We start from the raw sequence: 24,759 nt of genomic DNA, 5'->3' as shown, positions 1-24,759 counted from the left end.
TCCATATGTTTGTTGTTTGGTTTAATCACCTAAGGCATGTTAGGGTTAGTCGAAAGAACTATGTACCTTTGTGGTATATGTTCTCACATGCCATTCCATGTGCTTGTTAATTGCTTGAATTACCTAAGGCATGTTAGGTTTAGTCTCGGACCTCTGCACCCTTGTTTGGTGCATGTTTTGACATGCCATTCAATGTGATGTGTGCTACTAGTTATGCAATATACTAGTTCGTTAACTTCTATTTCAACTATTTATCCTCATTTCATTGCCTATGCAATACTCAAATAAAAATATTGTCTACTAACAATGAAACCAAATTAAAATTGCTAAAGTGCATTACATAACAACAAATTCAAAAGTCCAACACAAAACAATATTGTCCATGAACCAAACAAAGAACAAGAAGGTAATGTAACTACTGAGTGCAACGAGGTCACTTTCCCTTCCTCTGGGCATCTGGATTCTCATCCATCGCTGCCTTCGCTCGGCGCACACGCTCAAGCTTCTTTTCCCTCTCCTCCCGAGCCGCAGCAACACGTCTTCTTTCCTCCTCTTCCTTGTGCTCCCTCTTTTGAGCCTCCTCTCTACGTCTCTTCTCTAATATCTCTGCACGCTCTGCATCCCACTCCTTTAGGCCTTGTAGAAGCCGCTTGTCGGACTCCTTAATCTCAGTGTCGATCCACTGCTCAAAATCACACAATGGTGGAGGGGTCTGCAACAAATATATTTGTTCAAAAAATTAAATCATGCTTCATAGGACACAAAATAATAAGTGCACAATAGAAAAAATAACTTACAATAAAGTTACTGCGGCGTTGTTTTGGCGTAGGCTCCCAGGCAAAATTCGAACACATCCAATACCTCTGCCGATAGGTTTCCTCGTCTTCCGAAATTTCTACCTTGCAAGGATCACCACAAAAGCACATAGGTACTGGAACACCGCTAGGAAGCGGCTTGTGGATGTACGGACTCCCGGTCGTCCGGCCATAGCTACAGTTCAAATAATTCAATTCTAAGAAATCATAGCAAATAACGATTGAACCGAAAACTACAATTTACCAAATGATAAATAATAACGAATGAAATTTATCGAAACATGTCGAAAGGTTACCTTGGTTTGCTACTTTTTCCACGACGTGGCATTCTACGATTGCATAAGAAAAATATTAATCATCCATTCAAAAAACTATAAATGGTTTATCTAAGTCTACAACATACGTGTAATATAGGTCAAATCAATGTGTAAAAAACTAATATGTGAAAGAGTATACCTGGCTCTTCAAGATCTATGGAACAAATCAAACTTTTGATGGTCCAAATATTGAATCCAAATTCGTGCTCGGTTTTTGGAGAGAAAGAGCCGAGAGGGGAGATGAAAATATGAACTGCGTCCATGGGTAGCGAAGGGCGTCGGCCGGTATGTAGTAGGGAGCTCGGCGCCATGATCTGTGGCACCGAGCTCGGCGCCGTGATCTGTGGCGCCGAGCTCCCTGCCACGTCAGATCCACGTCAGAAGGCAACCAGGGACCTCGACGCCATGATCCATGGCGTCGAGACGTGATACCTCGACGCCATGATTCATGGCGCCGACCCTTGGGTCCATTTCTGCATCTAAGTTCCAGGGGTCCAATTGTGAACTTTCTTAAAAAAAAGGCCAAATTGTAAAAAATTGGGGCGCGGGTGCTGGTTGTCGCGGACGGCGTGGCGCCGGAGTCGGAGGCGCTCGTCGCGGAGGACATCGGGCCGGAGTCAGAGGAGGTCGCCGCCTGCTGCTGTCCGTGGACTCCGACCCGCTGCTCTCTACCGCGCAGGGTTCATAGGAGCCGGACGAGGTGGTGCTGAAGTCGCAAATGCCACCGGACTCCATCACGCCGAAGTTGCTGGAGCTCGCGCTGGACGCCATGGAGGTGGTGCCGGGTACTTGTCGTCAGGCACTTTTGTTTGCGGAACCGTGTGCAAAGAAACAATGATATTGTGGCTCGTAAGTGATGAGAACTAAAAAAAACTGAAAAAAATAAACAAACAAGTGCTAAGTAATGCATTACGATCGCGCGAAAAAACTCACCGCAGCTACCAGGAATTGAACCATGGAGCTCATGTCTCAAGCCTTGAAGTGTTGGCCAACTGATCTACGTTGGATTGCTGTACAGGTAGCACCCTCAGCTGTATTTAATAAGGGCAAAACAGGAAATCTAACCTCTAATTAATCACCTCTTGGTAATCGTACTCATGTCCTAAACGTCATCTAATTACGATACAGAGGGAGTATGCTAATGATAAATTAATTATACTTAATAAATTTGTCTCGCAGTTTCCAAACGATTTGTGTAATTAATTTTTTATTAATATCCGAATACTCCTTCCGACATCTTATAAAACATCCGATGTAACATCCAAAAAATTTTCATCCGCAAACTAAAAAAACGAAAAAAGAAAAGGAAAAACTGCTGCAGACCTTCACTGCGGTCGTCAGATTTTTTTCATCCGCAAACTAAGGCCATGTTTAGATTGGAGATGAAAATTTTTTGGGTGTCACATCGAATGTGTCGGAAGGATGTCGGGAGGGGTTTTTAGAAACTAATAAAAAACAAATTACATAACTCGTCAGGAAACTGCAAGACAAATTTATTAAACATAATTAATCTATCATTAGCATATGTGGGTTACTGTAGCACTTAAGGCTAATCATAGAGTAACTAGGCTTAAAAGATTCGTCTCGCGATTCTCAACTAAACTGTGTAATTAGTTTATTTTTTTATCTACATTTAATGTTCCATACATGTGTCCAAAGATTCGATGGGATGGATGAAAAATTTTTAGATGGGAAACTAAACAGGGCCTAAAAACGAAAAAAGAAAAGGAAAAACTGCTGCAGACCTTCACTGCGGTCGTCAGGGCGTGGGCTCTGCAGTCCGCACCCAGGCCGGCGAGCTGCTGTCCTTGGCCGGGCCCAGGCCGCCGGGCGGTGCCTTTTCCCAGGATCCACTGCGTTCGGGGTCTTGGCCTCCGTTACGAGACAGGAGACAAGGAAACGGAACGGGTCTCCTGGCTCCCGCAGCCAAACTGCTTCGCGGACCCCAGATCACCACGCTGCAGAGGAAGTACAGTCAAAGAAACCAGAGCCGGGTGGCGAGTTTCCGGAGGCGCTGGCACACAGGCTGACACACTGACTTTGACTCGAGTCGCATCCAATGGCCACACCACACCCTGGCGTCACCAGCACCTGACGCCACCCGGTTTCCAGACCCCACCCAGGCCGCCCCGAGTCAAAGCCAAGCCGCTTGGCCACGCTCCGCGTCTGGACCCCGCATGTCATACAAGTGTAGCCTCCGCGGCGCTTACCGGCCGGAGGCGCCCGGCGCGTGTAAGCTGTTTCTGGCTGAGCTGGCCACGCCGCCGATGACCCGCCACACCTCCGGTGGCGTTTCTTGTCACTTGGCTTTACTCAAGGCTGCGAGTGACGTCACGCCAAGGTGACCCGAGCGCGGGAGTGTGGCTTGGATGGGGCCGTTGGACGCGGGGTGGACGGCTGAGATCCGCTACGGTGGGTGGGCTGGTCCTATGAAGGGTCACGTTTTGTGTGACGGTATTAATAGCTCCCAGTTTCTGTTTTTAGTTTTTGCAGGGATGACCCTGGATTTTAAAATAATGATGATCATGAGGCGGTCCTGCACGACCTAATACTGACGAGAAAAGTAATTCTATATTTCTTTTTATATATAGTAAATAAAAATGGCTTGGGATGGACAACGTTCTTTACTGCTTTCTCTAAACTATATGATGGCTGTGTGTAGGTTAGAAAGTCTGGTTATACAACCTCCACTATTTCACCTATATGGAAGTTTTTTTAGGCAAAGTAAATAGCTCATAATAGTTTAATAGAGGAACTAATACTATTTTAGTAAAATAAAAATATCACGCAATGTGCAATTGAACTAGTTTATATTTCTGAATTTACTAAGCTCTTTTAGTATAATAATGTTAATAATATGCAGTAATATTGAAGGATGTTGTAACCTATACATTATTTAACATAACATGTACTTGCCAATAGTACTACGAATACTTCCTCCGCCTGCAAAAAGAACGTAATTCTTGCTTTTCGAGAAATCAAGTCCTTTGAATTTTGATTAAATTTATATAAAAGGGTATTAATCTTCATGGTACAAAATAAGTACCTTTAAATTAGTTATAGAGTATATTTTCATAAGAAATTTATTTGGACACATAAATGTTAATACAATTTACTGTAGATATGAACAAACTTGAGTTAAGATTGACCGGCACGAAACCCATGATTGCATACTTTTGTGGATGGAGGTAATACGTATTATTTATTATTACCATAACTCTACATTAATTGATCCGTCTTATGCTTTGCAATTTGCATAAAGTTTTGGGTTGCTAAGAGAATCTCCTTAACCTCGGTCGACGATGTCTATAAAACGACAAACTATAGGTTTCTCATCCTCCGAAAATACACCTCTCTTCGTCCAATTTGTGTCTCCTGAGGTCCTGTGAGATCCATTGCCTCTATGGCGTATCCCTCCCTCGGCTTTCAACGTCGACGCCAATATCCTCGCCTACTAGTTTCTCCCTTCTGTCATCCTTGTTATTGTCATGTTCATATTCACTCCACCAGATCTGTATTGTCCATCGTTTCACAACCAGTTTCAGCTCTAAGATCTCAGCAAACCATTGGGGCATACCATTCACAAGTTTGTGTGGCTACAAATAACAACATCGTCGATGCCTCATCGTTGCAGCGACGAATCTTGAGCTATCATCGTCATACCATGCTATCAGTGGGTAAGTGTGTTAAATCTTCATAGTAAGATGCTAAATTAGAAATTTCAAATTAATTTTCTTTGTATAACTATCTCAACCAAAAGCCAAACACGGAAAAATACATAGGAGTAGAAAAACAAGAGGAAACTAGGCAGTTGAGGACTCTTATTGGAATTATGACACATCCAAGGGCCTCCCGCAGAAAACCGCAATTCTCTCGTTTATTCCCCTCCCCGTCTTCTGATTTCCGGTGGACGCGAAACCGATAGAGGCAGAGGGCGATAGAGGCAGAGGGAGGCGCAGCACGAGGAGCTCGTTGGTGGCATCGAGCGAGCGGTGCGAGGGCCACGACCACGAGTGCTTGCGCGAGCAAGATTGGAGCTTCTCCTTCGTCGCAGTTGTGGGGAACGCGGCGAGCGCTTCCGTGATGGGCGCCGGCGCCCAGGAGGATGAGGAGGAGACAACCATGGTGGCGGAGGGAGGAGTCAGAGAGGAGGAGCAAGCGGCGGCGGAGGGCGCAGGAGAGGAGGAGCAGTTGGGGCAGGGTGGAGGGGGTGAGGGAGAGGGCGAGGGCGAAGGCGAGGGCGGGTGCGGGGAGGAGAAAGCTGCGGCGGTGATGTCGTGCTCGATCTGCCTCGATACGGTGGTCGCCGGCGGCGAGGAGAGGTCCACCGCGAGGCTGCAGTGCGGTCACGAATTTCACCTCGGTGAGGGGCTTCGCTGCCTCGAGATCTCACGCTTGTTTCTTGATTGCGCGACGCATGTGCTTGGGAGGTGGGAGGCGGCGGAGGCAGGCTGCTTCTTGAATTATTTCAGTGGCGAATTTAAGGGTTCTGTAGTGGACTGGATTGGGAAAAATTGGAATTTGAGAATGGGTCTCAGTTTGGGGATATGATCTAAATGAGCCCGTGTGAATTGTGATAATTATTACCACAATTACAATTTTACATGGCTAGTTTTTATGAAAATTGCACGGTCGGGGTTTAAGTTGTTCATCCTCTTTGGGTTATGCTGTGGAATTTATATAGCAATTCCATAAGCTGTTACAAGGTAGGAGCATGCCCTTGGATCAAGGTTTGTTGTTATTTGGTCCAGGCTTATCAGTCGTATATATGTCAGTGATTCTTGGCCTCTTTCAAAAGTTTGAACGTGCTCTTGTGAGAAATTCTGTTATGAATTGTTTAGTTTGGAGGTCATGTTTTAAGAGAACGGAAAAACAAACCAAATTGATGTGCTCATTAGCATTCTCGGGCTGGTGAAGGACTTGGTGTCGTTTCAGAACGATTTGGGTCCACTCTTAGTTATTTCTTTTACGGCAGCTCCAAAACACTGTTGTCAATGCCCACTGTTGTTGGAGCCTAAGAATGGTCATGTTGTTAGATAGTAATAGTATACTAGTTGCTAGGTAATGCACACCAAAATGATGTTACTGTTTATTAAAATGCTGGTTTGGATGAGTGACTATGCTATCAGTAAGATGATAGTTGCTAACAACGAATGTTAGTTACGCTGACAAAGAATGTTCGTACAAACCTTCAAGAGATGAGGGAAAATCCGTTACTGATAGTACTGCTAACTAGTTCGTAGCCATAATTAATATACCTGTGATGCATTCAGTCCATATATTTGCACCTTGGATCAATTTTTCTTGTGTGGTCTGTAGTAAACTGTTATATATGTAACCATTTTTACATGCTGTTGTATGCTTACTTCCTTAGTATCCTTTTGAATCCACGATGCTGTTTTGTTTGAACTTGGAAGTGTTGATTGTATATAATAATTTGTGCGTGTATATGACACTTGATTAAATCCAATATTTTGTATCCCTTGGTTTCATCAGATTGCATTGGTTCAGCATTTAATGCCAAAGGAATTATGCAATGCCCCAATTGTCGCACAATTGAGAATGGGAATTGGCTTTATGCAAATGGTTCCCGATCATCACAGGATGTAAACAATGATGAATGGGGTTATGATGACCTTTATGATCATGGTCACTCAGAGCTGGCAACCTTTGTGGTAAGGGAGTTAAAGATTCTCAATTTTGTGCGTATGTTTTTATGGGCTTTCTTCATTGGGACTGGGCATTGATCCTGAGCATATAGCAGAAACGATTTTTTTAGTATAAGAAATATTGCAAAGTTACTATGAGGTTGGGTACATATAGTATTAGCAGGCATTACTGGCTAAAGTTACAGCTATCTTGCATACACTTTGAATATCACTTTTATGGCACTATTTTTTACTAAAAGAGGTATTAACTTACTAAATAATAACCCTGCTTATCATGATTTGACTGTTTATGCAGCCTCTTCGCATTCAGTGGTGTCCTATTGGGCGCTTAGAACTTCCATCCTTATTTGAGTATGTTCTGATCTCTGAATTTTCCTGCTCGTTGCTGTGTCCAATTTTTCCTTTTACTACATGGTTGAGACTATTTTTTGTCTACTGTGAATTTTAGTTGATATTTATCACTACATCACTGCAGCAGGTATCCTTTAGTGACCCGCTTCTAGAAATCTAATGCAGTTTTCTGAACTTTATTTTGCCATCAGTTGCTGGAATTCTTAGTGCCACTGTTTTAGAACCTTGATTAATTGTGATTTGGATCACCTCAAAAGTCTGTAACAGCATGCAGCCATGCACTTCCTCATGTCCAGTGGCGGAGCTGGGGAACTTTCACGACTAGGGCCAATACTATGAACCACCAACATCGGATCACATGTTAATGGACAAAAGTAATGCTAATATATATTTAGCTGGAAAAAACAAAGGGAATACTCTAGTGTTTTTTCCCACGCCTAGGGCCATGGCCATATTGGCCCTAGGCTTATATCCGCCGCTGCTCATGTCTCTTTTCACCAATCATATTAATATTGAAATGCTATATGTCTCAAATATTAGTTAATGTGTTAGTGCTTAGTTGTCTGTACTCGTCTATGCTTTTGATGCTGGGAGACTACAGAATTCCAATGTCACCTCTTGCTTTAAAATAACCACCTTTTGTTTTATGTTCTTTGTATGATAGAATTACTGTTATATTAGCTATTATTCTATTTACTCATAGTTATTTTTTTTCCTCATCTAACAGAGAAGTAGAGTCCTCAGCTCCAGCTACTTGTAAGTTCTTATTTTCAATAGTGACATTTATTAATCTTCCATTTACCAAATCATATTTGTTGCGGTTGAAAGTGTTCAAATATTCCCAATGCAGTTAATGATTTCACGGGGCAATTCAACTCTGAGCCCATGGCACCAGTACCTGCCACACCTCATCCTGGTCCATATCTAGCTTATTTTCAGCCTGCCCCGCCACCGGCATCATCAAGCACCCATGTCGCTGAGAGAACAATGGATGGTGCTGCATATCATGATCACTGGAACACTATGGCTGGGCTATCAGATGTCAGACGACCCTGGGCGTACTATTCTCAACCCAACAATGATAATGGTATAGCTGAGCAGCAAGGACTCCCTCTGGGGGCAATGAGAGTTGGAGGGGTTGATAGTGAAAGCCAACAACGAGGATCTCTCCCCTCATTTTATGGAAATGGGTAAGATCCTTTATTTGAAGACATTGGTTTGTGATGTTCTGGCTGCCATGACCTAGTTCTGTATGTAAAAGTACCTTTATCAGTTAGGCAGAAAGGCGGATTCATGATTCTTGTCATCATTTGTTATGCTATATGATTTGCATATGTGCACAGGGCTTTTACTGATTTGAAGGATTGATTTTAGGTACAATTGGATTGTTAATATGTAGTTAAAAAATATGTATAGTAAAACAGTGGTTGTGGATGCCAGGTATGGGCAGCAGGCCCAAGATGGCAAATTTGTTCAAAATCAAGGCACAAGGAAACTTGCTTGACTGTTGTGGGTCCTAGGAGTTAAACACTTGACATGATTTAGTCTAGTAGCCAAACTATATTAGTCTTCCATAATTTTTGTTCATATTTAATCACATAAGGAATTTACATGCTTTGCTAGACACATGGGAGTACATACTCGTAGGAGTTTTGTGTACTTACCATTTCTATCTGATTGGATGGTTCTATTTGTATCTATAACTAAGTATGGGTTTAGATATAGTTTTGTTTGGACGTATATCTGTTTAGGTCTGTGGTTTATTTCGGTACTTCAGATGCCGACATTCCAGTGTGAGTAATGACAGAACACAGCGACACTGGCTGGTACCCAGAACTGTAAATTAGGGATCCAGCCATGCCTTTTTTTTGAGAAGATATCATTGTTTCATCTTGGTCTACATCAATGACACCAGCTGTATAACAAATTAGTTATGCAACTACTGTTGCATTATCTAGTATGCCTACTTTCTTGTACAAGTCTTAGATACCTTGATGGCTACAAACGTATTCTTGGTTTGTTGCAGGTCTGGAAGACCAAGGATCCCAAGTGTTCCTCCAATGGCACCACAATTCATAAGAGCGCATGGAAACTTAATTGATCAATTCCAGCAGACTTCTTCTAGTTTGTTTGCTGGGTCACAGCAATCAGGAGGCATGCGTCCATTGGGAGCTGTTGGGCCTTCTGTGCCACCTCCGGAGAACACCTCCTTTTGCCTGTTCCCACCAGCTTCATCAGGCCCCAGTACGATGGAGGCCGAGGATGTCAGAGCAAACCAGTTCTACGCCTGGGAGAGGGATTGCTTGGCTCCTTACCCGCTGATGCCTGTTAATAATGAAGGTACCTGGTGGAGCTCTTCACAACAACAGCCCCCTCAAGGTGCACCAGAGCCTGCTGCATCTGCTCCAAGGAGGCTGTCTGGGCAGTGGATTGGTGGCGTTGGCAGGTTGCCACCATCAGAGAATAGATCGCCAGATGACTCGCCCTTCCGTCCATTGCACATCCCTCGGATGTAGCGCAGGAACTGGTAAGGCCTAAGTTAACAGTACAAACATGGAAACACTGTTGGTTGTAAGTGGTAACACCGTTGTAAGAAAGTCCGGTCAGATGGTAAACCTTGTGATAAAATGCAGGATGTTGAAGAAATGACCCTGAGGTGAAAACATTTTTGACCCGGGGTTTATGCATTTCGATGAAGTAGATATTTCCGGTCAGATCGAGGAATTTCTAAGAATCACATTTCTGCTTACAGCTGCATCGTGCTAATTTGTTTCTTTGGGATTTGAATAGAGCAAGTTTTTAGAATGCCAGTTTCGCTTCCTTGCTATGCCAACACTCTGTGTTCGATTCTGCTGCAGTGCTGCTTTAGTTCCATTTTCTAGCCGACGTTAGGATGCCTTTGATATTTGATCTCGGCAAAATATGTAGTGTAAACTCATCGATCCAGAGCTGGTTGAAAAATAAACAAGCCCATGAAGGCTTAAACTAAAAAGATGTGTGGTTGGTGAACCACCAGATTTTCTGTAAATAGAATAGAAAATACCAAAAATTACACTGCTCCTGTGTACCTTCAAAATCATTTCCAAGCGCCTGATTGGGTCAGAACCACACTCTTTTTTTTTTTTGGACCAACTGGGAAACTCCTTTCCGTTTGGAACATTGCCCAGAAAAAAAAGAGAGCTTCGCTCAGCTAGTTAGCTGGTTGGACGAGAGATTTTGTTGTGCATGCCAACCACCGAGTCTTTTTTTTTTAACTCGAAGTTGGACGTCTATTTTTTCTCAATGAAAAACCGGACATGTCCATTTCGGTAAACATGTCTCTTTGGGGGATTATACCATATAGGTTCACACTAAAGCTATTTTTTCTTCGTAATAACAGTTTGCTTTTATAAAAATGAAAACTGAAGACCCTGGTCACCGATGGCACGCTCACTCTCCATGATTGTCATGTTGTTTCGGGTATCCAATATAACATAAGCATGGTCAGCCGAATCTGCCAGCCAAATGAATGACCATAGCAATAAGGTTCTGTTTAGATTTTAGATAAAAAATTTTTGGGTGTCACATCAAGTGTGTCGGAAGGATGTCGAGAGAGGTTTTTAGAAACTAATAAAAAAAATAAATTACATAGCTCGTCTGTAGCACTTAAGGCTAATCATGAACTAACTAGGGTTAAAAGATTCGTTTCGTGATTTTTTAATCTATATTTAATGTTCCATGCATGTGTCCAAAGATTCGATGAGATGGATGAAAATTTTTTGGGTGAGAAACTAAACAGGCCTAACTCATAATATGATTAGGCTCACATGGCAACGTCACATGATCTCTCTTCTATTAAAATATGACATAAAATGCTTAGATCTAATTCATAAGACATTGTTGGCGCTGCCCTAAGGCTATCTCCAACAGGAGAGCCATTTGGAAACCCAAACCCAAAATGGGTCTCCGACACAATACCAGAGGACCCATACAGAAGACCCACTTTGGGTATCAGGAGAGGCATAACCCAAATTTGGGTATCCTCTCTCCTCGAGACCTATTTGCAGAGAGTGTTGTCTTTTAGGTCTTGTTGTTGGAGAAGACTAAAAATAGATATGGAACCTTTTACCTGTAGCGCTACCCAAAGGACAAATAGGTCTTGTATTTTGGGTGAGGATTGTTGGAGATAGTCTAAACCACGGACAAGACTTGGAATGTGCAGAATACCACACCACTCAGCTCTTCGTTCATAGACTTCATCGAAAGTGCTTTTGCTGCATAACAATATGCCATAACTACTTGGAAGCATAGAGTTTCTCCTGTTTTTTGTTTACAGGCTTTGAGATCCCAGGAGTTCCTAGGGCACAATTATGTGCACCGGAAGTTCCCTACGAAGATCCACACACAAGTTGATGTTGTCCGCAAGGAGGTTTTCGAGCCATGCTCGGGTGCTTTCCACAAGGTAGAGTGGCAAGTATTGGATGATGAAGAGATCATCGTCTCCACTTGCTCGACAGGCGAGGTGAAAATCTTATACCATAAGGTGGGGTTGGTGTCCTTGGAGTATTTGGTGGCGCGCGGAAACACGCCGGGGACGACGTCTGCCGGATCCGCTTCGCGAATGCTTGCGGGCCGCAAGCGTTCGGGCTCAGATCGCGCTAAGCATCTCGGATCCAGGGGTGTTGACTGTGCTTATTCAGGCTGCTATCGCCATAGTGCAACTACCCCTTTTCTACCAAGTCCGGCTCAGGGTGTCTATCACCTTGAGTCGGTCGGGCGTTGTGGTCTCCGACAAAGCGGTTGCGTGTCGGGGAAGGTTACCACCTGTGTGCCACTCCATCCTCTTCAAACCATGGAATGGCTGGTGCACGGTGCCCTTTGGCCCTTTGGGGGTGCCGCGCGACATGGAGATATGTTCGACATTAGCCTCGGGGTGTCATCTCTCCACAGAGCTTTGAGCCTGCTATACCACCGTAGCTTCTAGCAGCTTTCGCAGTTCCTTATGAACGTGCTTCCCTTCATCGGTAGAGGGCTTGGGAGACGTCCTCATGATCATGGCCGCCGTAGTGATGTTTTGGCTGCCTCGGGAGAAGACAGATGTCTCCCTCTTGCCTTGTTGGATTTGATCATACACATGGCATGCCCGCACATGTGCGCTCTCGTGGTCGAGGTGCTGTGGACTAGGGCATTTGCCATCGTGACATTTGTTGGCCCGTTCAGCCTTAAGAGCTTTAGCTCATTCCAGGCGCTCCTACTCATACTCTGCTCGCTCCTCGGGCATGCATGAAATCAGGAATGCATCATCTTCCTCGCCTCCCGCTGCTGTCGTCCTGTTATCCAAGAGGTACAACATGTTACACTCTCGCATCAGGTGGCAGCTCCCCTCAAACCTAGATTCAAAACCTATGTCGTCTAGGATCATCGGCTGGAGGTCATAGATGGATTTGGGATCACGTTCCATCATCCTAACAAACCTAAGGAGACTAGTGTTGGTATAAATTAAATGCACACAAGAAAATAAAGTATCCGCAAGTGCATAGATAGTATACCGATGTAGCACTTAACCCAGGAGTATTCCAGAGTATCATTATTTATATTTTACCACAGGGAAGACGTGTGATACTAACTAAGTCTACACTTAACCCCTGAGATAGCAAAAAGGACGAAGACGATAGGGATAATAAAGGAGGTCACTAGGGTCATCTAGTTTGAACCTTATAAGCTATGTATCTTACTACTCAGGCTAGGACATTACTCAAGAGAAAGCACCATATAAGATAACTTTAACTTGGCAACCGCATCCTACGTGCCACTACAGACGAGAGGTGATCAACAAGGCTATAAAGTCACCCTTGCAAATTACCATCGATCTGGAATGTAGGGTGCATCCACAAGCAACCTTGGTCAAAGCACCTCGCCTACACCTAGAATTACTACCTTAATCTATAGGGTCCTATAGATTAAAGCACTCAAAAGAATTATGAACCAGAATAATAATAATAACAACGAACTTAGTTGAATTACAAGTTAAATACCAAAAGACTCATAGAAGCAAGCTCTAGGGCTAGTGGAACTTTATTCCTGCAGGTACAAGCCGGAGAGGAGCCACCAATAGGCCGTAGCTTCCCCCAACTCTTCCCCAACACTATATATCTCTATTTCTAAATAAGACTAGTCCTAATCTCTTGTGGACTACAAGACAAATAATCTCTCAGTGCTTCTCTTGATTCTCTCTAGGAACTCTTGATGTAGAAGTGGGATTAGGGTTTCAACCCAGAGGAGAATGCTCTGATCTGAGGGAGGGGGCTCAACTTATATAGGCTAGTGGGATGAACGTGGACCTTTAGATCAAACCGACTTGAATGGATGGAGAATATCAATCCTTGGAGGTAGGTGGAGGATTGTGGCAAAAGGGCGCTGACAGGTGGGCCTAGGCCAAGGCGGTCGACCTAGAGGCCAGGGCGGTTGACCTGGCCCTATTCTAGGTGGGCCCCACCTTTGGTGGCACACCTTCTCATGTCATCTAGAATCTTCTAAACTTGGTGTCATGGTGGAATATGCTTTCTAGCCCGATGTCCTCTATATCTTTGGCTATTTTTTGGATATATCCCTAGAAAATAGTGATAAACCAAAACCTATGGAATTCTGTTAGATAACCCCCTATTCTATGTTGATATTTTATTATATTCATCCTTTTCTTGTTTGGTTGATAGTTTATAAATAATGTTAGGGACCGTCAACAAGCTCCCCAAGCTTAACCTTTGCTTGTCCCTTAGCAAAGCTAAACTCAACAATGGATCATGAGTTGCTATAATGCTTTCACGCCTCAAAAGTACACATGCATTCAAACAAAAGTTCTCCTCTAGATTAGAATAGACTATTCTGACTTTCAAACTTACCCATATTACCTTCAACCATGGGGCCTATAGCCGTCACTTAGGTCTTGAGCAATTGAAAGACAGAACAATCAAGTCAAGTACTATGTCTCAAGCTGTTAGCTCAATCATTGTTCTAGAGTTTTTGTAAGTTTTCTAAAACTCAGAGATTCCTTTGTATGACTCTCTCAAGTCTCTCAATATATGGTATTTTTGGATCATTACCAAGGCAATAATGATGTTATGCCTTCTCTCTCACTCATCCTGCAACAAATAAAGCTTATGTGGAGTTCATAGGAGAGGAGACAACGCATACATACCTACAAACCATATTTTGTAGAGTCAAACAATGGATCTAGAGAAACAAGTCATACAATCAAATCAAGATTTGCATGTGTGTGGGATATATGTGGAGTGGTGTATGTGGTGGATATGGCTATGAATGGTGTAAATGGTGGCAAGAGTTAAAGCATGGTGGGAACCTAATTATACTTTACTCCTTGAAAACATCTCTCTTTTGGAATTTGAAAACACGTGCTAGAGAACATGGCTATCTTATTTTTTTTATCTCTTGGATGTTTGTCCATTTTTTCCAATACTACTTTTTAAATAACTTTTGCATAGCCTATGCCTCTTTTGCAACAAAACTTTGAGAGATAGCAACAAGAACTTGGAGCATTTATTTGGTGGCTTTGGAGTGATTGGGTGGACAGAAATCTATCAAGCATGTTTTTGGTGTTCACTCCTAGTGTAGGAGTAGAACATTTTTAGGTGGATCTAAATAGAGGGCATATTGTTGCATACTTCTAGTGTATAAGCAACATATTTGGGTGGAGCGTATGTGATCTTGATTTTAAAAGCATGACAAGTCTCTAAGGGTCAACAAAAGCTTGACAACACTCAATGCAAAGCAAGCAGTAAAATATGTAAGTGGTTTTCCTAATCTAACATGTATGGTTGTGGTAGGAATTCAAGCTCTATCATACAAGGAACTCATCATGTATCATTTTTATGTTTTCAAAAAGTAAATCTCTAGAACTTTAGTGTTACTTAGAACAAGATAAATAGCATCTCAAACCTTCTCATATTATATCCGTCAATTACCTAGACTTAAATCAAGCATTCCCTACCCACAAGTTTCAAGTTTAGAGTAAATTCCTATCAAAACAATCTTATCCAAAGCTCAAGAGAATTCAAGGTTGAAAATTAGGTACTTGAAAGGAATTCCAACAGAGCAACTATTCATCATTTCCATTAAGAGATTAGTCTGAGTTCTTTTTATTGACAAGTTCTTAATGACAAAATCAGGAGAACTAAATACTCCTTTTTATTTCATGATTTAGGATCACACCTTACTAATAGTATATAATTAGCTAAGACAAATATTTATTTTGTTTTGTTTATTATGTATCTTTTTATTTCTTTAATATATATATAGCAAACTTAAAAATAGTAAAACTTAAAGGGGAAAGAAATACTTAGCTGGATAAACGGGGGTGCCTCTCCCCCACTCTTTATGTTGGCGTAGGCGTTCGATCTTGCGGTGATGCAAACTTGTAGTGGAGATATACTCCCTCTATTGGAGCATTGATTGATGTTGATGACTGTTGAGACAGTGCTCCAATAGTGGATAGAACAACCACTTGCTTGCCAGCTCTCCTTGGTCCTTTAAATCTTGTGAAACTCAAATGGACAACAAAACTTGTGGTATAGGTTAAGCGTTAGTGGTTGGCCACGAAAGCCTCCGTTGTCTAGAGATTTTTGAGATTGTTTTTAATATTTCTTCTAAGCAGAGTTTCAATAGGATCTTTTTCTCAATATTTTTTATTTTGTATTTCAATAATGCAGAGATAGTGTAACAAGATGAATGCATATTTATTTTGATTTTTATGCCACCTTGGTGATCATTCCTGTGGGTTTTTACACACACATGGGGCTTAGAATTTATAATGTAGTGCAACAAGTAAATATTTTTCCTAATGCAATGCTAATGCAGAAGAAGTAACTATGCTAAAGTGAAAATGATTCATGCAATGCTAAAAATAAATTTGGATAACTACCATTGTTACCTCCTGGTGAGGGTTTGGATTTTTAAGTCCTCCAGATACGACTTCTTGCCATGTTCATTTCTTAAGTGTGTCATCTGATCTCAACAGTGGTGACCTTGATATGTGTGCCTCTTGATATGGTGATTATGAGGATGGTGTCACCCATGTTCTTTCTTGTCCAATCGGTTGAAGTGAAGCATTGGTAGTGGAGGCTGGCAGCATTCTTGCTCAGTGTGAATGTTCGTAGATTCAGGACATTCACTTGTAATATTTGGGAGTTGACAAACTCATCCATATTTTGCTTGAAAAGTGTCATGCATGCAGAAACAAGGCAGAGATCTAGTGCGTGGGCTCTATTGGTGGAAAAACACCAACAAAACTAAATTTATGTTAATTATTTTCTAACCTTGAGCACATTGAATAAGATAAAGTTGATGTTATGTTTAATCTTGACATGGGTGGTAGAATCAGAAATTGAGCATAAATGTAGCATTTAAGTGCATTTGACAGAAAGGATTAAATGTCTTAACCTATGGAAGTGTTGTATATCTATGCATAATGTATCAATGTTTACATGTGACTATCATCTTCTGGAGATAAAATGCACAAAGTGAAGACTATGAAATCAAGAAAGTGGTGCTAGGGACAAACTTATGGAACAAGACATGTTGATTTAATAAGTTGAATCAAGTAGGGTTATAACTCCAACATGTTTGGCTTTTTCATTTTTGTGCATGCCAAAGTCAAGAAAAACTTTTTGAAGTAATGATCACTCACCTGGAGATGTTACCTTTGTTATTGGAGTGTGATGGCACCATAACACCTTTTGGAAGGTTCCTTGCTCGGCTCGTTTCTCTGTTGCACTCCTTGTTCTCATTCTTTGTCATGTCATATTTTGCTCTTGGATCCTTTAATACCATGTATGCCCTTCTCTCACACTTATTATTTTATACTTGCAACAGTTTGGTGGACAACACATACCCGAAGGAGTATAGAATGTTGAAACATAGGTTGTTTGTCCAGATTTTTTTTGTGCTAATGAAGAGGTGGTGTTAGGATTGTTTTAGCATAGGTCATGTTTTATACAAGGTATAGCTCTAGGAAAATATAACTTGCATCAAAAGATGAAGTGAATGCACTTTAATACTTACAGTTTTTCCATCCATGTGGTATGTAGCTTACATCTGTGATGAATGAGTTGTGTCTTCTTGTGCAAAGTTGTTGGAGTTCATCATGTGCCTTGCTTCATCTCTGATTTAAATTTATCTCTTTACTTACCCAAATTAAATTTGAGAGTTTCCTATAGGGTTTAGTCCAACAAAATATCTAGTATCTACTATGGCATACTCTCAGCTCAAAAATCAACCTAGACACCTTGTCCAATTTGATTTAGGAAGACATTTTAACCTAAGCACCACACTTAATTTAAAAGGCCTTTGGAATTAAAATCGACACACCTCTTGGTTCACAAATCAAAGTAAACACCTCTTCTAATTTGATTCAGAAAAAAACTTTAAGCACCATGCTTAATTTAAAAGGTGTATGAAAATACTCCAAACCTACACATATACTATAATAGACAAAGGTAGCATGAGAGCATTATAGAGATTTATTCAAGTGGAGGTGGAAAGAGCATGAGTTCTGTATAGAAAATTTAGCATGTCTTAAAGGTAGAGACAACCAATATGAATTAGCAAGATGGCATAAGATTTGTCAGAAAAGCCATTCCCCAAACTTGAATTTTGCAAAGCAAAGTCAAGTTTGGATGGATCTGATTCATTGTTGCATGATGATTGGGTGGACATACCTTACATTGTCATCCTTCATTCTTTTTTCTCCAAACCTAGAACGGTTAATGACAAAAATACCCAAAGGACTATTCTCATATATCTCTACGCTTAGAGGCATTATAGAAAAAGGTGTAAGCTTATGTTTTCTCTCAAGAGTGTTTATTTTAGGACACAAACTTGTTCTCGGAAAACCTTCTAATTGTGCTTCAAGGTGGTTTCCCCTACAACACCAACCTTTGTGTACCCATCTCAAGATTCTCACTATGGGATCTACAAAATTTATGATAAACATATACATCTACAACCACCCTTTGAATGTTTTTAGGAACAGGTAAAATGAGAGGGTTGAAGATCTATGTGGCAATGTTAGAGAGAGTAGTTAATTTAGGAGACTTCATAAATGAACATGGATTTAATGAGGTGTCAATGAAGTAATTTCCATGTTCATTGATGTCATCTTCCTTTTCAATCTCCAAGGGTGTTTCTTCTTAGATGTCTATAGGAAGCAAGTTTATCTCTATTATTCTATGCATATGACAGCCATTGGACATTCTATGTCCAAGATTTTCCATGGATTGGTGTCTCTAGGATTTGTCTCATCTAAGTCTTCCTCCAAACTTGGGTCAGTCATGTTTATTCAAGAGAGTGATTTAAGCTCATCATTTGGATCTAAGCCATGTTTGGACCATAAGGCTTCTTCCTTGTCCTTCCAATAAAGATCATCAAGGTCAAGGATGGGTTGAGAGATGGGTTCAAGTGAGGCATAATTAACTCCAATTTTTAACCATCAATTAACCTAGGGAGAGATGTGAAATAATGTGTAAAGTAGGGTTATAGGGGTTTATTCTAATGAGTTCCACGACTGTGTTGTTCTCACTTGTCTTGTAGGATATTCAATATTTCACCATATAAAAGTATCTCAAGTAAAGAATCTAAGCACACCATTACGGAGAGCTCGTCAAGAGGAACGAGACGGACATATTATATGCTATATTTGGAGCACTGGAGAGAAAGTCTTTGATGGATACGACTCAAAAGACCGTAGAATACCCTAGAACCATCATCATCACAAGACTAGGGACTAAACCAACAAGATTCAACAGCTCTGTGAAATAATATTTTCTAGGAATTTATCCAGAAGCTAGGAAAGGAAAGCATCCATCCACAACACAACTCATTGCACAAATGGATCGGAAAGTGGCTCTAGAAGGACGTGGAAGACACCAGAAGGCACATGAATGAAGCAGAAGTCTGGTGGCTGCCAGGTGGGGCTGCTTGGCACCACATGCTAGGCTAGCCAGCATGGTCCCTGTTGATGCTCACTAAATGCGTATTTTAACCATCAACAAGACATCAATTCATGGATAAAAGAGACATAAATGATAGGTAATTTGGTTTAAACTAATGGAATTCCACTTGTACATGAGTTTTATTTGTATGTAGGGAAAATGTCAAAAATGTACAAGAATTTGATCACCAAGAGGCAGTCCAGCACCTGTGGGCCCACTAGGGCCTAGGAGGGTGGCGGGCACTAGGTTCAGGTGGCGGCCGCCAAGGCCTACCTGGCGGGCGCCACCCCACCTCCACTGCCACGTCACTGATCCGCATGATTTCACTTGTGTCAACATCTGGGACGTCAAAGTGAAGTCAGTTTCATCTAAAGGCAGGGAACAAGTATCACATGGATTGTGGTTTTCTGCCACATGCAACAAGTGTTTCCAACACGTGCCAGCCGACTTACCTGTGAAGCAAACCACCTCTAAGGATGATCTGGAGCAGTCAGATGCTATGTCGGTTTAGGGGAGGTGGTGCCCACCATAGGATCCAGGTGCCCGCCACTCCATAGTGGCGCCCACCACTCATTCCTAGCGCCTCCCACTCCACTTCACGCTAGGAGCTTCCTAGTCACCTCTGTCCTATAAATACCCCCTAGTTTGACTGTATTCAGAGAGCCAATGTAGAGAGAAAGCTAGTTGAGTCATTTGTGCTTGTGTAGTCCACTCTCTAGTGAGACTAGTAGTGAGAGTGAGAGTGAAGAGTGGAGTCTAGAGCTATAAGGGAGGTGTCTTCTGGAGCCTCTGGTATAGCCGTGGTAATTCCCTCTTTGTAAGTACTCTTGCATTATCTATTTCTACTTTCAGCATTTACTTTGAGTACTTTACTTATTGCATTGAGTGCCTTTACTTGTTGCATTAAGTGACATACTTACTGTTCGAGTGCTAGTAGTTCATTTATAAATAGTTAGTTGTCTTATTTACTTCTAGTACGGGTTCTTCGCCGCTAGCCGGTGCTCTAGTTCTTGCGGAGGATTGGAGTAGTATCTTATAGTGTAGGCGTGGTACTTAGACTATACATTACCTTGGATTGTGTCTAGGCCTCTGGATAGCTATGGTAGCGGCAGGTGGTGACAGTCCTGTTAGTCTATGTATTCCACCACGTTGGGCCTAGTTCTTAAAACATAGACCTCGTTGTGCGTCGTGCTTGATTAATTCGGGATGCGTACGGTCTGAAGTACTAGTTAGGACCCTTGATTGCAAAATTAGATATTCTTGAGCTAGATAGAAATATTACTTACACACTCTAGGACCTCTCCTATTACGCCTAGGTTATCCCCAAGTGGTAGTAGCTAGGTTATTACTTAGTCTATAACCCATATCCAATTTATCAATTATTCAGATCACCCTTGCTAGATTAGTTTATTCTTAGTAAGTTCATTAGAGTCATCTCTTAGCCATATATAGCTTCCCTGTGGAAATAAATACGATACTTGGTACTCCCAAGTCAAGTGTTACAACCGATCTATTCTGTGCGCTTGCGGAATTTCTAATAGACATAAGAATGATCAACACACAATTCTGGTGCTATTGCCGAAGGCTAGGCTTAGTGTCTATCTTTAGTGATTGCACTAAGAATTGCCAACAAGCATTTCTAGCACCGTTGCCGGGGAAGCAATTGGCCTAAATAGATTTGTCTCTTTGATATTTGCTATAGAACTAACTGGGTGCGTATTAGAGTTTTGTTTATGTTGTGATTGTTTAAGCTAGGATGGCTGGATTTAATCTCCTAGAAGATTATCAAGATGATCCTGAGACTATTCTTAGAAGAGCAAGAGGTAATCTTACTCCTCTAAGAAGAACTTCTAGAGCTCATCCAAGGGACCCACCTCTTGATGTACATCCGTCAAATCCAACTAATCGCCCGAGTAGCTCAACCAGTCCACCGACATCAACCAAACCTCTTCGTGAGTATTCTACTCCATCTAATTCTAATTTAGCAACTTTACCATGTGCTGGTGATGGCAAGGTAGACTTTGAGCTTAAGCCTTCACTGATCAATATGGTGCGAGCTATTGCTTTTAATGGTAATCCGTCCGAGGATGCCAATGCTCATCTTCAGAATTATCTAGAGATATGTGGTACAATTTCTATCAAGGGAATTCGACAAGACGTCATTCAATTCCGTCTCTTTCCATTCTCATTATGAGAAAAAAGCTAAGCATTGGTTCTACCACAACTTGGTGAAATTCGACACATGGGAGAATTGTTCAAACAACTTCCTTGCCAAATTCTTCCCGGTTGGTAAGACCAATTTTTTTCGTAGTAAAATTTCTAACATTCAATAGGAAAACCAAGAATCAGTTCCTGAAGCATGGGAGTGCATACAAGAATATATTCAAGCATGTCCGCACCATGGGATGCAAGATTGGTTACTAATCCAAAGCTTCTACCATGGACTTTTTATTGAGTCCTATCATCATCTTGATGTTGCTATTGGAGGAGCTTTCTTCTCTCTTATTGTGAAGCAAGCCAAGGAGCTGATTGAAAAGATGGTGGAAAATCAAGGATGGACCGACAATCATCTGCAAGGTACGAACAATATTCAATTGGTTAACTCTACATCTCTAGATTCTTTATTGAACAGGTTAGATGAAAGAGCAAACTGGAAAAGAGATCGAGTTGCTATTGAGCATTATTCCAAGCTACGAGCCGCAACGCCATATGAACATTGCCATGATGCTAAATATTGTCGAAAGAGGGATGTTAAATCTCTTCTTAATGATGGTGGGTATGGCCCATCACCACTAGCAACATATCCGAAATGGAATCTGCGCGACAATAAAGGTAATTCTCCTAGCCATTTGCTTGTTAATTCTTCGCTTGAATATCTTGTTTCTAATCAGGCTAGAATTAATGAGAAATTACATGTTATGCTTCTGCAACATGATAAAATGTTAGGAGAAATTCATGTTAAACTTGATAATTTTACCATGTCTTTAAAAGAACAACTTAGTTTTAATAAAAGACTAGAAAATCAAGTAGCTAACTTTAAATCCCAAGTTGCCTATCATGAGAAAGTTAATGCTATGACCACAAGAGGTGGTAAAGACACTCGTGATCCACCATGTCCTGATCCTGTATCGAAAAAGAAATCAATCAAGGTGGTGGAAGTCGAAGAAGAAGAAACTCCGGCTACATCCAAGGCAAAGGTAAGAACTAACCCTCATGAATTTTATGATACACATGTTTTGCCCTTTCCAGAGTGAACAGGAAGGCAACAAAGGATGAACAATTCAAGAACTTTGTAGAGGTAATTCAAAAATTATATATCCATGTGCCTCTAGTTGATGCTATGCAGGTCCCGACGTACGCCACATATTTGAAGGATATGATTAATAAAAAGAAGCCTATACCGAGCATAGAAATGGTAAAATTGACTAAGCAATGCAGTGCTGCCATACTCAATCAATTACCAGAAAAGAAGAAGGACCCTGGGAATCCAACCATTTCTTGCTCATTGGGACCCAACAATTTGATCAAGCGCTTTATGATTTGGGAGCGAGCATTGTTGATGCAAAAGGTGGATCTGCAAACACAAAGGGCTAATACCCGATTTCAAACGTTAAGGCATGCCAGCCGATTTGACCTTACTATCGGCAAAGGTGATAACTCGAATACTTTGGTCCCGACAACAGCGACGCGCCCGGATGCCACGGCCAAGAGGTATTCACGCGGAACTTGAGAATACGCCGAGCTTAAGTCGACGAATTCCTAAGAACTCGTAATAAAAAGGAAAATATGACAAAGTCATCGAAAAAGTAGATGCTGGAATATGAGTAAAAACTTGTGTTTGATTGATTGATAGATTGTCCATTACAAGGCCCTAGGGTCTACATTTATACCCTGCTCAAAGAGCTACAACCAGACATGACTAGGATTCAAATTCCAAATTAAACAGAATCCGTATACAAAACGATTTAAATAACTAAGAAAAGCACAAAACTATTCTCCCGTGACAAAGTGGGACACCACCATGGACCAATCGGCAACCTTCATGTCTTCCTTCTGAGTCATCGGCAGACTCCTCATCGTAGCCATCGACAAGGCTAACACTGACCATTGGCATGCACGCGTCACCACCCATAGACTTAGTCACATTCAACCGTCCCTTCATCGGCAACCACCTCCATCGGCAACTCCTCTATAGACCAGTTACTGTTGCCCTATCTTGCCGATCTATACTCTACCGATCCTGAGTACGTGTCCAAAAATGGTGTCAACACATGCCCCCCAATTTCGGAGTATAAAATCATTAATGCTCCGAAATTCTCTGCGGTAATGATGCCGTTCCGCAATTAATCCTCTCAATTTAGTAACCGACCGTTGAAATAGAACAACTATGGCTTGATTCTTCCGCAGATCCCTCGAATTCCTCAACCTCCCAAACTGTACATCTCCACTTTATTTGCCCATCGGCAATATTACCGTTAGAAGGAGCTACCGATGGACCGACCAGGAAATCCCGCACAGTAAAATATCTCCAGATTATTACCGCTTCCTGTCAAATCACCTGCGCAATCCCTTGATTACCGTGCGAACAGTTACCATATCCACCTGAGTACCCTCAGATTTCACGGATACGGCAAAGAGATAAGTCAGATTTGCCCTTGCCCGTTTTGTCCTATAAATAGTTCCTTCTCGGGTACTCCTTCTCCATCGCATCATTCTACAGCCCCAACTCTGCTTTTCTGGCGGCGGCGCTGTTCGAGATCTCCAAGAACTTCAACAAAAACCTCCTCCAACAATCCCCAAGTTCTCAATCTTCTCCCCTACTAAGAGATGGCCGTCAACTTCATCGTGCCTGAGGTCAGTTCTACTTTTCTCTCGTATTTTTACTGCACTCCTGTTCATCCGCAGTTCATCTTACTGAATACCTCTTTTTTTTTCTTTTTTTTTACCCCCCAAAACTATTAGGATCTGTCCAATAAAATTGTCATCCCTACCGATCAACCACACCTCCAATGTCTCGGTCCACTAGGGAACCCAGATCCTACCGATCTAATCAACGCACAGACAAACAATATCCCCTTTAGAGCCGAGAACTTTTCTCTAGATCTGTGGAAAGATACCTTCAGCTCTTGGCCCAGTCCTACCAAGGGATGGAAGGATTGGTTCTTGAGAGTCAGCCATTCAAATGAAGTACAATGGGGCGAGCGAAAACTGGATCAGTGCATTAGACTGTCTCTTGCCGATATGCATAGGAATGAATCACTACTGATTGCTGCATCATATTTCTGGTCAGACACACTTAATGCTTTTGTTTTCGGCCATGGCCCTGCTTCTCCCACTCTTGCCGATGTGCTCATGCTTACTGGCTTAGATGTATCCACTGCTGATAGTAGTCACATATTTGACACCACACCTAGTGCTAAAGTGGAAACCCGCTCTATCGGCGGTTGGTCTGGGTACATCCAGAAATACCGTAGAACAGGGCCTGTCAACATAAAGGAGCAAACCACCTTCCTAAACATGTGGCTAGACAAATTTGTATTCTGCGGCTGATCGGCAGGACCAACTTCTGTCTATTTAGCAGCAGCAGAAAGATTAGCTAATGGTGGCCGATTTCCCCTCGGCCGAT

General features: G+C 41.9%; 2 protein-coding genes across 2 annotated transcripts; one reads left to right on the top strand and one right to left on the bottom strand.

The window, feature by feature from the left end:
• Window positions 434-1,380, bottom strand: LOC110433651. The gene is made up of 4 exons (XM_021456153.1): window positions 1,272-1,380; window positions 1,112-1,144; window positions 798-990; window positions 434-712 (listed from the first exon to the last, which is right to left on the bottom strand). Exons 2-4 carry the CDS (start codon window positions 1,141-1,143, stop codon window positions 434-436), a joined length of 504 nt encoding a protein of 167 aa, XP_021311828.1. The 5' UTR covers window position 1,144; window positions 1,272-1,380.
• Window positions 5,019-9,939, top strand: LOC8075337. Its single transcript, XM_021457542.1, has 6 exons — window positions 5,019-5,495; window positions 6,629-6,807; window positions 7,097-7,152; window positions 7,880-7,908; window positions 8,003-8,342; window positions 9,179-9,939. The coding sequence occupies exons 1-6, from the start codon at window positions 5,216-5,218 to the stop codon at window positions 9,666-9,668; spliced, it is 1,374 nt and encodes a 457-aa protein (XP_021313217.1). The 5' UTR covers window positions 5,019-5,215; the 3' UTR covers window positions 9,669-9,939.

Source organism: Sorghum bicolor, chromosome 3, assembly GCF_000003195.3.
Source record: "Sorghum bicolor cultivar BTx623 chromosome 3, Sorghum_bicolor_NCBIv3, whole genome shotgun sequence".
Taxonomy (NCBI): domain Eukaryota; kingdom Viridiplantae; phylum Streptophyta; class Magnoliopsida; order Poales; family Poaceae; genus Sorghum; species Sorghum bicolor.
The sequence above is the reverse complement of the archived record's forward strand: the minus strand, read 5'-3'. Positions and strand labels throughout refer to the sequence as shown.